The sequence below is a fragment of the Epinephelus lanceolatus genome, chromosome 5 (assembly GCF_041903045.1).
Source record: "Epinephelus lanceolatus isolate andai-2023 chromosome 5, ASM4190304v1, whole genome shotgun sequence".
NCBI lineage: Eukaryota > Metazoa > Chordata > Actinopteri > Perciformes > Serranidae > Epinephelus > Epinephelus lanceolatus.
This window is the reverse complement of record NC_135738.1, coordinates 19,007,076-19,021,205: the sequence shown is the minus strand read 5'-3', so window position 1 is coordinate 19,021,205 and position 14,130 is coordinate 19,007,076. Positions and strand designations below refer to the sequence as shown.

Genomic DNA, 14,130 nt, shown 5'->3' with positions numbered 1-14,130 from the left:
GAAAAAGACATCCAGAGTTTAATTACGTAATTAACAGTGGCAGTAAGACAAACCTGTACATCACATACCGTCAGCATTATGGCATACATTTACAAGAACTGCAGATGCACAGTAGTTGTGTTAATAAAAAAGCAGTCTGTAATGTTTCAAAGTCAGTCTGTCCCTGAGATTAGTTGATTGTTAGAAGAGGTCCATGAATGAGATGTTACATCTTTGTAACCGAACGAGTCATCTGCTTCAACGCTGACTACTTATTATGTGTTAGAGTTTGATTTCCCTACGAGCGATCGCTCCGTAGATGTCCTCGGTCAGGGGCACATACGTCTTCTTCTCTGTATCTAAGAAGTATAAAGGATCTTTGATGTGAGCTGGGTTGAATCCCTCCTCCACCAACTTCACTTTCTTCATCTTGAAGGTCCCCGTCATCTCCAGGCAGGGCTACAAAAACACACATTGAGGATTTTATAGAGATTTTTTTGTACCAACTTGTGTTTTAAAGACAGAGGAACAACACACTGAGGATGCAGCGCAGATACTGATCTTAATAAGTGGATCGAGTAACGGCAGGATGTCACAGATCCACATTTGTTTCTCCATCAGTGTCCTTATGTGTCAGTGTTTCCGCTACATTTACACAGGCAGCTGACTCCATTTGTGACGCCACAGCCTCATGTTGAGCCACATTAAATGACCCCAGTCAGTTCCACATAGCCAGGTTACACATTAGAAATTTGGGGAAAAGTAGATCTGTAGTTGACACCAGCAGATATCCGGACTTATCCAAATAAGTGTCAACACAGGTTTAGATTTGGTTTCAGAAGTGGGGCAACACAATCAAGCCAGAAGCTCGACTAGTTCCTCACAAGCTGCATAAAGCCCCACAACCTCCACCAAAAAGGTCGGGCAGCTTGTGTCGCAAAGCAGGAAAGTCTACACCTGCCTCTGCTTGTAAAACTAATTAAAATCTTACGTAATCAGTCTGGTTTTAGAGGGTCGACCTGAACTGAGCAAAGAGGTTTAGCAACATACAAATGAGTTTCAGTCAAAGTCACAGAAGATCAAAGAGAGGCGGAAATAATACCCCCGTCCATGTTCCACCTGCCACAAGGCTGCATGTGCGTGAAATAAGATAAAAGTGCAAAACAAATTATTGTTATTTCTTTTACCTGAATTCTAATGAATCGAGGTCTTGCGTACACTGGGAGGTAGTTGACGACCTGCTTGTAGGTGTCCGAACAGTCAAAATCTTCTCCTTCTTTCAAAGTGACAGCTGCCATGCCGATCCGCCCCTCGTGACCTTATCAGACGATACATACAGAAAATATTACAAAGCACAGAATACAGTTTAACGCTTAAACAGGACTGCTTCTGACATCACCAGTGTTTTTACCTTCCACTTTAACACCGTAGACATTTGCCTCCAAAATACAATGAGCCATTGTGAGAATGTCTCCAACCTCTGATGTGGCAACGTTCTCTCCTTTCCACCTGCAACAGCAACAAGCAACAGACACAAAATTAAGAAAACACCAAACTTAACAGATCAACACAAAAAGAGTCACTACTTGCCTGAAAGTGTCGCCAACTCGATCCTGAAAGTACACAAAGCTCATGTGATCAATCAGAAGCAAATCTCCACTGTTGAAGTACAGGTCGCCTTTTTTCAACACGTCACGCAGCCTCTTCTTCTCAGTTTGCTGCTTGTTGCCAGCGTAGCCAACGAACGGAGACCTCTGAGTGATCTTTCCCACCAAAAGACCCGTCTCACCTGACGCAGAGATGCAGGAAAAATGTCCATCACAGGTTCCCTCAGACCCGAAACCAGCAAACACTCCAAATCCCAATCATGTTGAAGGTATAATACAGATAGAAGCAACACATTTTCACATTTGAGCAGCTGGAACAGTTAGTATTTCTGCTTCATAAAAATACAATGGTCAATTAGTTTTCGTTTTAGTCGTCTGATTAATAATAGTTTTTAGCACTGAAGACAACTAATGAGGTAAGAGAATTAATAAAACACAGGTACTGCATACTCCAATTAACGTGTCCTAACATGTCGTTTACCATGTGGCATGGACATAGCTGCTTGGGTCATTTTACTTCTTTCAACGTCAACATGCAATTCTATTGCCTAGCCTTCCTCTGTCATTCCTTCAACCACCTTAAAAAGGTCATATCCAAAAACCTGATAATATCCAAGTCTTTCATAATGTTTAAAAGTAGGTGTGTTTTTCTTCCAACCATATATGCTGGCTTTTATTTTGGGCGTGCATCTCTACCCCTGCCTTGCAAACTGTCGGTCTGCGTACAATGCACAGAGCTGACCATAAACAGGCAAGAGGCAGTGTGTCGCAAACTGTGGTAAAAATCCCAGTTGAGACGTATATTCCGAATGTGCTGTATACATTTCCAAAGAGGAATATCTAAACAGAAGATGATGTTTGCATGACCTGTATCAAAATCAGAATACTGTCACATTCAGAATAATATGAGAATATTATTGTCATTGACTCACCTCTTTCTGCCTTGATGCACAGACCCTCTGCGTTCCTGACTGGCTCTTCCTTCTCAATGTCAAACTTGATCAAAGTGTACGGGAAGAAATACTAGATAGAAAAAGAAAAAGTTCACCATTAAAAGAAGTGTTGTTCGTGAATAATTTAACAACCTACAAGGAACGAGGAAGTTTAGCTTTGCTGCTTGAATAAGACTAATGCTGCATTTCACTGCATGGTACGACACGGCTCTACTCAATTCGACTCACTCTTTTTGGTTTCCCATTAGCTCAAGGTGTGGATAGTACCTGATGCTGTTTTTGGTATCACCTCAGTTGAGGTTCCAAGTGAGCTGAACTGATGCTACAAGGTGAAGTTGAAACACTGCAGACCACTGATTGGTCAGAGACAATTAACACTAGCACGACACAGGATATCCTGCACACGCCTGTCCTTCTAAATAGCTAAGCTACTGTCAATAGCATCTGCAATTTTTTATTTGCTTGAGCCAGATTTTGAAAAATGGCAGTCTGCAAAACTATGCTGAACATGCAGTTTTTCGTTGCATTGCTATGGCAATCAGCTGAGAATCCCTCTTACTCTGAAGGGGTACCAAAACTGAGTCATGCCAGGTCAAACCATGAAGTTGAAATGTGGCAAAGAGGCTAATAATTAGCTAATTGCTAATGTCAGCCATAATTGTTACCACATTAGTTTAGCCTGTGCTAACATTTGCTATAGGTAGCAGGAAAGTACAGCTGCAGCTGATGCAATTGACATTAATTTCGAGGATTTTGTCGACTGTAAACCGACAGATTTGGACCATGAGATGGTGGCACTAGGGAAAAGTTAAAAAATCACCAACATAAATACAATTCATTTGGGGGAACATAAATTGTCTGCAATAAATCTCATAGTAATCCGACCAATATTTGTTGAGACATTCCACCCAAAAGCAAAAATGCCAACTTCATGGTGGCGCAAGAGGAAAAGTCAGTGTCACCAAAGTCATTAGGATTCATCCTCTGGGGGCCAAGAATGTCTGCACCAATTTTCATAATGACCCATCCAATTGTTAAATGTAGATATTTCAGTCTGGAGTGCAGCAGTGATGCTAGCATGGCTAAAAACAGTGGACGTGTTCCTTTACTCACCCTGTGGACCAAATTGACTCGCCCGACTACACCGACTTTGGACGTGTAATTGATGAAGCCGATGTTTCCCTCTGTGGCAGCGTACAACTCTCTGACTTGAATGTCCCCGAAGCGATTCAGAAACTCTGACCAAATGTCTGTCCGGACTCCGTTGCCGATGGCAACCCTCACTTTGTGGTTCTTCTCATTGTCTTTCTGCGCAGAGTGAGACAGACTCAGAGTCAAAGCTTCACATCTCTCATCAGAACAATACTTCATTAATTAAACAGGAAGATGAGATTTTACCTTGGGTGAGTTGCAGAGGTAGCGCATTGTTTCACCGATGTACTGCATCACTGTGACATTGTACTTCCTGCAGTCGTCCCAGAACTGAGAGGCAGAGAACTTTCTCTTCAGAACAATGGTATTACCTGAAATTACCACCACATAACAAGGCATGTATCTCAGTGTGTTAACTCACACAGCAACTTCTCAAAGTGCCCAAACCAGGTGTGTGAATACTTTGAGGATTAAGAGGATTATTACCTCTCTCGATGGACCCAACCATCCCAATGAGGAAGCCTGCACTGTGATAGAGAGGCAGGTTGATGTAGAAGATGTCCTCTGATGTGATGCCACATACCACCTGGAGGAAGGAGGCGGCCCAAACCCTCTCATGGGTGACGACTGCTGCTTTAGGCAAACCTTCCAAGGTTAAAGACACATAAATCATGTCAGGTTCTCGAACACAGCAGGTACAGTTAATATTAGGTATGTGTGCTTTCTTCTCAACCCTGCAGTGTGATTCACTTCTCTCGTGTCCATTCAGAGAATCTTTCTTTAAAGCTGCTCTATTTAATATTTTTATATAAACAATGCAATGAAAAAATCTGCTAGATAGATCGTGATTCTCTCTTAAAAGATTGTCTCAATGCAGACAAGTCAATAATCAGAAATTTAAAACCCATTTCTTGACATAATGATCGCCTTGGCTCTACGTCCCTACGGTTGAACCAATAAAATAATGAAACATAACAGACGTTAACATGTGCATCATGTTGACGTTCTTAGCTAGGCTTTTACTTGAGTTTTGGTAAGGATGCCTGAGCCTGAACAACCACAGAAGGATATGATACTGCCAGCACTCCCTGGCTTGAAGGTCCAGTGCGTATGATTTAGGGGATACATTGGGCAAGAATGGAATATACTCTATTAAGTATGTTTTCTTTAGTGTATAATCACCTGAATAAAAGAATCGCCGTGTTTTCATTATCTCAATATGAGCTGTTTTTATCTACACAGGAAGCAGGCCCTTGTCTCCAAAGATGACTTGGTGGACTGTCATGTTTCTACAGTAGCCCAGAATGGACAAACCAAACACTGACTCTACTGGGTGGGATGTGACTCGTAGTGTAAAAAGCGCTTTGAGTTGTCGGAAAACTTGAAAGGCAGCATTTACCATTAGACTGAGCCATTTGTGTTTTCACATCGTCAAGAGCATTGGAAAAACACTAATTTTTATGACGTGAAATTTGCTTTCCTCAGTAGTTTTACTGGTTTAAATCACCTGGTCCGTTTATTTCGGAGGGGAAGTAACCTCTACGGATAATTCGGCTACGGGTATAAAACCTCCTGAGCAATAAAGACTGAAGGGATTGTAACTGTGAGAAGTTTCAGCTGGTTGCAACCTGCAATCATTACCGCTAGATGCCACTGAATCCCCCTAAATCTTACACGCTGCTCCTTTAAAAGCCAGTGTATGGAAGCATTTTAGTTTGTATACAATGAAAGGTAAGAGAGACCTGGGGTCCGTTTCACAAAGCAGGTTCAACAAACTCTGAGTCTAATCCTGAACTCTGAGTTGATCTACTCTGAGATAGGAAACTCTGAGTTTCCGGTTCCAAAACAGCTGATTTGAATCAGTTTAATCAACTCAGAGTAGTTTCACCTGGAGTTAAGTGCGTGCACCACAACTATAAAAAGCCAGCATCAATGGAGCCCCGATTCGACGAGTCACCATGGCAACGGGGAAGAGGAGGGCTGCGTTTTTCACCCCACTAGAATTAGAAATCTTAATGCGCTCATACGGTGAGTTTGCACACGTTTTCAAAAAGAAGTGCAACACCGCTGCAGCTGCAAAAGAGAGGTAGACGGTGTGAGAGAACATTGCTTGCATTGGTCAATGCGTAAGTCTAAATGTAGTCCTTTGCAATCACAATAATATTACAGGGGAAAACTGCTTGAATGGTAGCCTATTAATTTATTTCATTTAGGTGCAATCCCTCAGGGGAGAAGCGCACTTGGCAGCAGCTTAAGATGAAATATAAAAACATTGTTCAAACAGGTAAGACCTCGGCATAATCTCATGGGGGTACTTCATTTTGATCATGTTTTACATTGTAAAGTAAATATTACAAGTGGCTGTTTGACTGTGCAGATGTTGTATCCCCAACATAATGCTGTTTTCACACACATAAATATCTTCTCATCTATATCATGTTCTGTTAAATAATTAAGCCTATTTAAACTAACACAGACTTCTACTCAGCGAACAGAAAGAAGGCAGATGCCCGTAAAACGAGCACACTTTTCTGACTGCCCTGCATACAGTTGCCTTACTCAAGTGCTCAGCATCTCCGACATTGTACAAAAAACTTCCATTTGCAAAGAAACGCAGCGCAACACATAATATCTGCTGGGATGTGAGAGCATGACTACGATTGGTAATGTTGCAAATGTAAGGACGGATTAGGTTGTGTATGTAGATGATGGACTGTGACGTGAAACGGTACCGCTCAAAAAGATAATTGTGTGGAAATGCTAAAACATCTATGCGTGGTCTGATAACCATCTCCCGACGAATATTTAATTCTCTGCGCAGTAATGCTGCACCTTCATCCACGGGATCGTTATCAAAAGGACATGCCATGTCAGTGAAAAAAGTCGCCACCTACTGTGCCTAATGGACTTCTAATATACTGTCTCTGATTTTTTAAAATGACAGACGGCAGAACTAGGCTACGCCAAAACTCGCCTGCTGACTGAATGAATGAGGAAATCAAATGGAGTGTGTGGCTCTGAAAGAGGGCGGAGACAGAGAGAAACTCGAGGTTCATTGACAAAAACCTGGTCCCGACCAGGTTAGGTTCGTAGAGTCTGTTACTACGGTAACTGACCGAGAGCTTAAGTTACCTCTCTCTCTGAAACAGGCTAGAGTTACTCCTCTTTCTCTGGTTTGAGTTACCTCCCTTTTTGAAACGGAAAACTCAGAGTTTCCCTCATTTCAGGGTTAACAGACTCTGAGTTTTCACTAAACCTGCTTTGTGAAACGGACCCCAGGACAAGAGTCACACTGTATTAATAAAAGACAATGAAAGTGAATTCATCTGTTTATTTTATTTATGGATCATTACAAATACGCAATGATTTTAAAGAGGCAAGTAAGGAAAACTGTCAACATTTATTTTATCTAATAAGATAAGTTTTGAGTCTGTTCATCTCACTTCAGTGATTTTTACTGCAGCAAAATGTATCTAGTAGACTGAGAAGGCAACTGATTATTTTGTTCTGGTTGGCTACCAAAAGTTTAATTTGTTTTTGTCACATTAATAATTTATGTGATAAAAAATGTATACTTGGTGTCCATGTGACAATATGATATTGCCAATCAAAAATATCCCGATGCTATGTTGTATCGCCTTTTTCCCCACCCATAGTAGTCACACAGTGATAAAAAATAAATCATATATAGAAATACAAATTTTTGATGCATCAAGATGCATTGATAATCGTTTCATACTCATATTGTAGCCCTACGAATCAAATTGTTAGGTGCCAAGAGATTCCCATCCCAACAAATTACTATGTGTAACATGTGAGAGTCACTTGTAGGACATCCTACAGAGAATTATCAACAAACTCTGCAGATCTCCTCTATTTTTTGTAAGCATCATTCAGCTCATTGTTTTGGTTTTATGCCCTGAAGCTCTGTTATCAGCATCTTGTCAGCAAAAGAAACTCTGATAAACCCACTAAACACTACCTGCTGTGCACCAAACAGCAGACAGAGTTACCAAACAGCTGGTGAATGTAGTGGAGCAGCTAAAGAACACTAATGTTGCTCCTTATCAGCAGGGTGTGTAAAAAAGCTGTAAATCAATCAGTCAATCAAGCAATCATTTTGTCTGACACATAGCATTATACAAAATACAACTCCACTGAAATGGGATCCATCAGCTCCTTCAACTTGTGCTCTGTGATTTAGTATTTTTGTGGATTCTCACATTGATGGCTGCCGCTTTATAGCTGTCCATGTTTCTGGCTGGTTCATGGTTTGTAGTTGACCAGAACTGTCTTTTTCCATTAATGTTCAAAGGTCATAATATGATAATGTTTACAACCCTGCAGATTTCACAAGCAGACAAATTCATTGTAGTTTTCCTCCATGCTGACAGTGACCACTGTTTGTTGTAAACTCTCTACAGCCACATTTCAAGTCATTTTTTCAGGAATGTCACTTTAACATCTGCAGAATTACCAAAATAACATAATCACTACATCAACTAATGTTTCGGTCCCTACAGAGGGAGTCAGAGTGTGTAATGTACTGATTCAATAAATGCATTGAATGCAGAAATTGTGTGTGGGAAGATACTGAGCTCCTCTCCAACACATCTGCGTTAGAAATACTGAATGAAGTCTTTTCTCCTGTGTAATCGCAGTAAAAAATATCAAACAATGGAGATGCTAGTCAAAATCTTACCATTTCACAGATCTGAACACTTCACAGGACTATGAGTCTAAGGCAGAGTTAAAGTTCTCACTGTATAGATAGCAAATATCATCTCCCAACTACCCAAGAAGAATCAAACCTCATTGGTATAAATGTGTGGATAAAATATTAGAAACATCTCAGCAGACATAGTTCAACAGCAACACAAACTTCAGCTTCCAAAATGAAATAAAATTGAGTCAACATGCCTCTAAAACAGTTTCAACAAAAACATTTTGAGTTATTTCAGTTGCATTATTTTTAGGTGTTTCAGATGAGTTTGGTGAACCTGTGGTGCCCGACGTGTAGATGTACAGCGCTGTGCTCCTGATGTTGATGTTGGCTCTGAGGTCACGGGACAGCGGCTGATCTGAGGCCTGGGAGATCTTGTCCGACAAAGCGTGGATGCCCTGGATGCTGCAGGTCTCTGACAGGAGGTACACGGTGATGCCCTGCTCTCTCAGCGTCGGTAAAACCTCCTCCACGGCATCCTGCAGCTCTGCAGACACATAGAGGCATTCAAGCTCTACACAGTATGTCACAGCCCTGTGTTGCGCAATGCAGCACATGTAGGCTCGTATCCTGTTACCTCACATTCCACTGGGGCACGAGCACATGGTGCAGGAGATTCAGCCTACATGTTTGCATTTCTCTGGGGTGAAACTCTAGCAACAGAACGGGGGAGCAGAGAAACAAGTTGGGCCTGAAATGCAGTCAGACATCAGGACTGAAAGTACAGCACACTGGGTGAAACCAGGAGGGGAAAAGTGATTTAACTTTTGTTCCTTATAAATTTTACTAAGTTGTATGACTCTTACATTGTCCTGGCTGAATGGCTAATGAAACAGAGTTTGGTTGGAATCAACAGAAATTAAAAATATGAATTCATATGATGTGGTAACTTTGATGTTGTCTAAGAGAACAAGTCTTGGTGATTCTGTGGAAATTAGGACCGGATGTGTTATCAGTTGTCTTTTGTCTTGATGATACTGTGACGAAGCTTTTATACCAAGACAGTCTGATTTAAGTGTTGGTTTCCTAAAACACAAAGTAGTCATATGAACGCAGTAAACATGTATTTCAGTTGTTATAGTGTTAATTTTGTCTGTACGTCTCACCTCCAGTGCGGACTAAAACAAGCTGATAATTAACAGCCTTTATTGGTGATAAAATGTGTATATATGTAAATGTGTAAAATGTGTAATATAGGCTGATTAGTGCTGCCAGAGTTGTTATCTTCACAGACCTACAATTACTACCCATATGTGGCCTGCTATTTGGTGTGAACGTTAAAGGAGCAGTGTGTAGAATTTAGTCGTATATAGTGGATTGTAGATTTCAACCAGCTGCAACTTCTCCCATGTGACAGTCCTGAACTCCCACTTGGAATTAACTTGGCGTCCATTGTTCAGGAGGTTTGTCCCAGGAGCCTAATTCTTCACAGAGGTCTCCTCCTCTCCAAAACAAATGGACCCACTGATTTAAACTGGTAAAAACACTGAATAAAGCAGTTTTTAATGTTAAAAATCAATGGCTCATCATGGAGGGGCTGCGAACTACGGTGGCCGACACAAATCCCCCTAAATCCTACACAGTGGACCTTTAAAAGTGTTAATGTTGTAGTGGTGGAAGACAAACTCAGATTTGTTTCAGTTTTACATCGCAGCACAACAGTCCTACATGGACATTATTAAGGAGTTCTCATGGAGTGTTTGTGTGCAACATTTCTTGAAACCCTGCATCAAAATTTAGTCTTAAACACATATTATAGTGCGTCAACATGATGCACATGCTTAGTATATGTTGCAGTCAAATACAGAGCAGAACAGTGCTACAGAACAACAGGACTGGTTGGTTTCTGAGGCTTAAGACAGAATAAAGAAACTACCATGCGCGGTCCGGTGTTTGTTCTGCACCTGAAAGTGACTGTGTTATTGTAAAGTGCACAGACAGTGGGAGGAACGGCCATCAGTTGGGGGCGAAAGTTCATTTCATTTTGACAGCAACAGATCATGGTCTTAACTTACCAAACACTTTGAATGTAACTGCTAAACAATCATTACCTGCTAGGTAAATACAGCTGTCAGAGGAATGCGTTTCAGTAACCAAAATCCACCAGGAATTTTGTGTTTTCTGAAAGTCTAAAGCTGACAGTATTGGAGGAAATATTCCAATCCTTTGCTTCAGTAAAAGTACTGATAAAACAGTGTCAACATATCTGATTAGAGGTTAAAGTTCTATATTTAAAATTCCAAAATGGCAAGTATTTAAGTATTGCTGGCAAAATGTACTGTGGCTGACATATTATTATCACATCAATTCAAAAAGTATACTCTAGACTCATTTTGCAGAAAAATGTCTCCTGTGACTGATTTAATATTATGTATTTCATCAGCAGATTGTTAATACTGATGCAACGATGTGTGCGAAGCATTTAACTACTGGAGCTGCACTAGGTGGAGCTAGTTTTAATTACTTTATATACTGTTGGTAGTTTAGAATGTATTTTTTATTAGACAGTTTTACCTCTTTGAGCCTTGAACAGATGAAATCATGTGAGAAGTTCAGGGTTGTATTGTCTCTTTGGATGATGTGTTAACTCACAGACATCTGAAATGTTACAAGTAGGGATGCACGATATTGGATTTTTTTGCCAATATCCAATATGCCTATATGTAACAAATCATTTGACCGATAACAGATACCAATATTGATATATTCCCTACCTAATTTTAGTGATCCTTGACTCTCTTTTATGCATACTCTTATCAGGAGATGAGCAGATGGAGACATGAATACAATACTTTTCAATGTATGTAATATTCATTCATTGTGCAAATTAAGAAAAAGCATGTTAGTCAGTTTTGACAGTTAATTTTAGAGCCAATATTGGACAATACCGATGACGTACCGATATTATCAGCATGTTGGCCAATTCAGGTATTATACTTTAAAGCCAGTATTGGCCGATACTGAGGACATGCCCAGGGTTTCTACAGATATAACCAAGTTAAAGTTAAGACTTTTTAAGACCTTTCTAAACCAAATTTAAGCCAAATCCCGGAAAGGAAATACATATTACACAAACATATATGTATATATGTGTGTATACACACATACATGCATACATATGTGTATGTGTGTGTGTGTGTGTGTGTGTGACACATACGTACTCTTTCCAAGAAAACACACTGTCAGTTCAAAATGAACAGTAAGGAAAAATGACAACAATTGGGTGACTTTAAGTTAAAGAGTAAAGAGTTTAAGTAAAAAGAAAACAAAATCTCATCGCTGTCATAAATACTATTTATTATTTCAATTCTTCAGTCTGTCCAATGACTGTAGTCATTAGGTCTGTCAGGCTGCAGACATTTTCACAGTAGTGTGACTGAAAATATTTAAGACCAAACGAATCTGAATTTAAGTCAAGTTAAGACTTTTTAAGGACCTGTAGACACGTTAGCATTACTAACGTCACGTATTTTAACAGCCATTTAGAGGTTTTAAGGCCCCTTGAACATCTGGTGTTAAGTAAAAATCCGTTACTTACATTTGAAAGTGTATTCGGTGCCGGTGCCGCTGCTTGAGCTTGCTGCCATTGTCAAAAAGATCCGGGTTGAACAAAGGCGCGCAAAGAACCTCGGGATATGGTAGGCCGCGAAAGATAGTCGCAGTGCATCCTCCAAATGCAGGGAAAAGGAGGGTGCATTTGGAGGAGCCTTCGGATTTGGACGAATTGGGACAGCCTTCGCGCAGCGTTGTGATGTAAGTGGCCTTCAAATTCGCCCTTCGAAGGATGCAGACCCTGAATTGGGACACAGCTCCTGTGTGCCGATATTATCGTGCATCACTAGTTACAAGGGGTCCCAACAAGACAAGGTCAAAGTGTACAGGGACTACTGGTTTAATCTTTAACTATGTGTTGTATTTTTGGAATTTTATATGTTAGTTTTAAATTTTTATTTTAAAAACAAAAAACTGTAGCTACACCTTTAAAATAAATCTTGGAACCTCAGAAATGTAGAAGACTAAAACAGCATAAAACATAAATGCTCAAGTGGAGTAAAAATAACTCGAAATTGTGCATATGCATATTACTTAAGTAAATGCAAAATCTAGCAAAAAAAGTTTTTAATAGGCAATAAAATAGGAGGTAAATTATGTTTATCAGAGGCATTTGCTACTGAAAAAAATATAATATCCACACTCTTCGTTAGTGAACAATATTCTAGCTTATTTACACGCCAGTTCACAAGCTCACTTGTTAGTATAGCCTTCCTCGTTAGCAAGCCAACTCACTAATATTCTAGCCAGTTCACAAGCTTACTTGTTAGTATAGCCTTCCTCATTAGCAAGCCAACTCACTAATATTCTAGTTTATTCACAAACTTACTTGTTAGCATAGCCTTCACCATTACCAAGTCAACTCACTAATATTCTAGCCAGTTCACAAGCTTACATGTTAGCATAGCATTCCTCGTTAGCAAGCCAACTCACTAATATTCTAGCCAGTTCACAAGCTTACTTGTTAGCATAGCCTTCCTAGTTAGCAAGCTAACTTGCTGATATTCTAGCCTACTGGCAAGCTTAACTTCGTACTTGTTACCTCATTAGAAAGCTAACTAACTAACCCTGCAGTGGGCGTTTGTTAAATGTTACTGAGGATTTCGTTCAATTATACTAATTTCAAATTGGAAAACTAGCTTAGCTTAGCTCAGAAGAAGCACAAAGCAATTTTTACAGAAGCACAGGAGCAGCACACTGATGATGTCAGAGGTCTGTGATTGATTGATTACAGTGTTGGTCCAGGTATGTGATGTGGTAGTCTGGAACTCTTATTCAATCAAGTTATCTTTGTTTTGATTTTTTTCTTTTTATATATGATTGTTGTTATTTAATAGGGGTGGTATCCTCATAAGCCATTTTTGGTTTCTAACCTCTGCTCCACAGTGTTTTATCTTCGAATTTATTTTGGCTGTATTTTCTACACGTGCACGTTTTTGCATGCCTAGCCTACAGATGAATGGTGGACAGGGAGCTGCAGACCCTCACTCCTCTCCCCTGCGCCCCTGGCACATGTGCAACAACACGTTACACAATAACACCTCTCTGAACTCACCTGGAGACGCGATGATCACTTTGGCCCCGCAGCAGGAGAAACAGTGCAGCAGAGACTTGGACCTGATGTTAAAGTTGAGCAGAGCAGCCGGGCATCCCAGCTTTGCCAACCCGAGCCAGGTCCATATGTAGCTGGGCTCGTTGGCCAAAAACAAGGCGACCGTGTCTCCCTCCTTCAGCCCGGCTGCAGCCTGCAGCGCCCGGGCCACCTTGTTGCTCTGTCTGTCCACCTCTCCATACGTGTATTGTCTCCCTTCAAAGTGCACAAAGATCCTACTGGGATGCCTCTTTACTGCATCCAAGAAGTGGTCCAAGACGCTGTAGAAAGGTTTGCCCTTCTTGTATTTTAAGAGCCTGTAGCCGAGTTTGACGCTCGTCAGGATGTACGCGCAGTCCTCTCCTAAATATGGGAAAAACGTCCTGAGGAAGGAGAAGGACAGGATCGCCAGTCCGGCTAACACTGTGAACCAGATGTACATGTTGCAGAGCGCACTACACTATACTACACAGGAGGCATCTGTCCCTGAGGCAGAGGTGGATGTTATGCAGCTCTGAGCGATTTGTGACAAAGTTCACCCACTCAGCTCAGTCCGGGGAGGTACTCACTGCT

The 14,130-nt window shown here is 40.8% G+C and overlaps 1 protein-coding gene across 1 annotated transcript; it reads right to left on the bottom strand.

The window, feature by feature from the left end:
• slc27a2 (solute carrier family 27 member 2) lies at positions 1 to 14,130 on the bottom strand. Its single transcript, XM_033635407.2, has 10 exons — positions 13,522 to 14,130; positions 8,692 to 8,901; positions 4,178 to 4,336; positions 3,938 to 4,062; positions 3,653 to 3,847; positions 2,519 to 2,609; positions 1,570 to 1,768; positions 1,391 to 1,488; positions 1,167 to 1,297; positions 1 to 438 (listed from the first exon to the last, which is right to left on the bottom strand). Exons 1-10 carry the CDS (start codon positions 13,997 to 13,999, stop codon positions 262 to 264), a joined length of 1,863 nt encoding a protein of 620 aa, XP_033491298.1. The 5' UTR covers positions 14,000 to 14,130; the 3' UTR covers positions 1 to 261.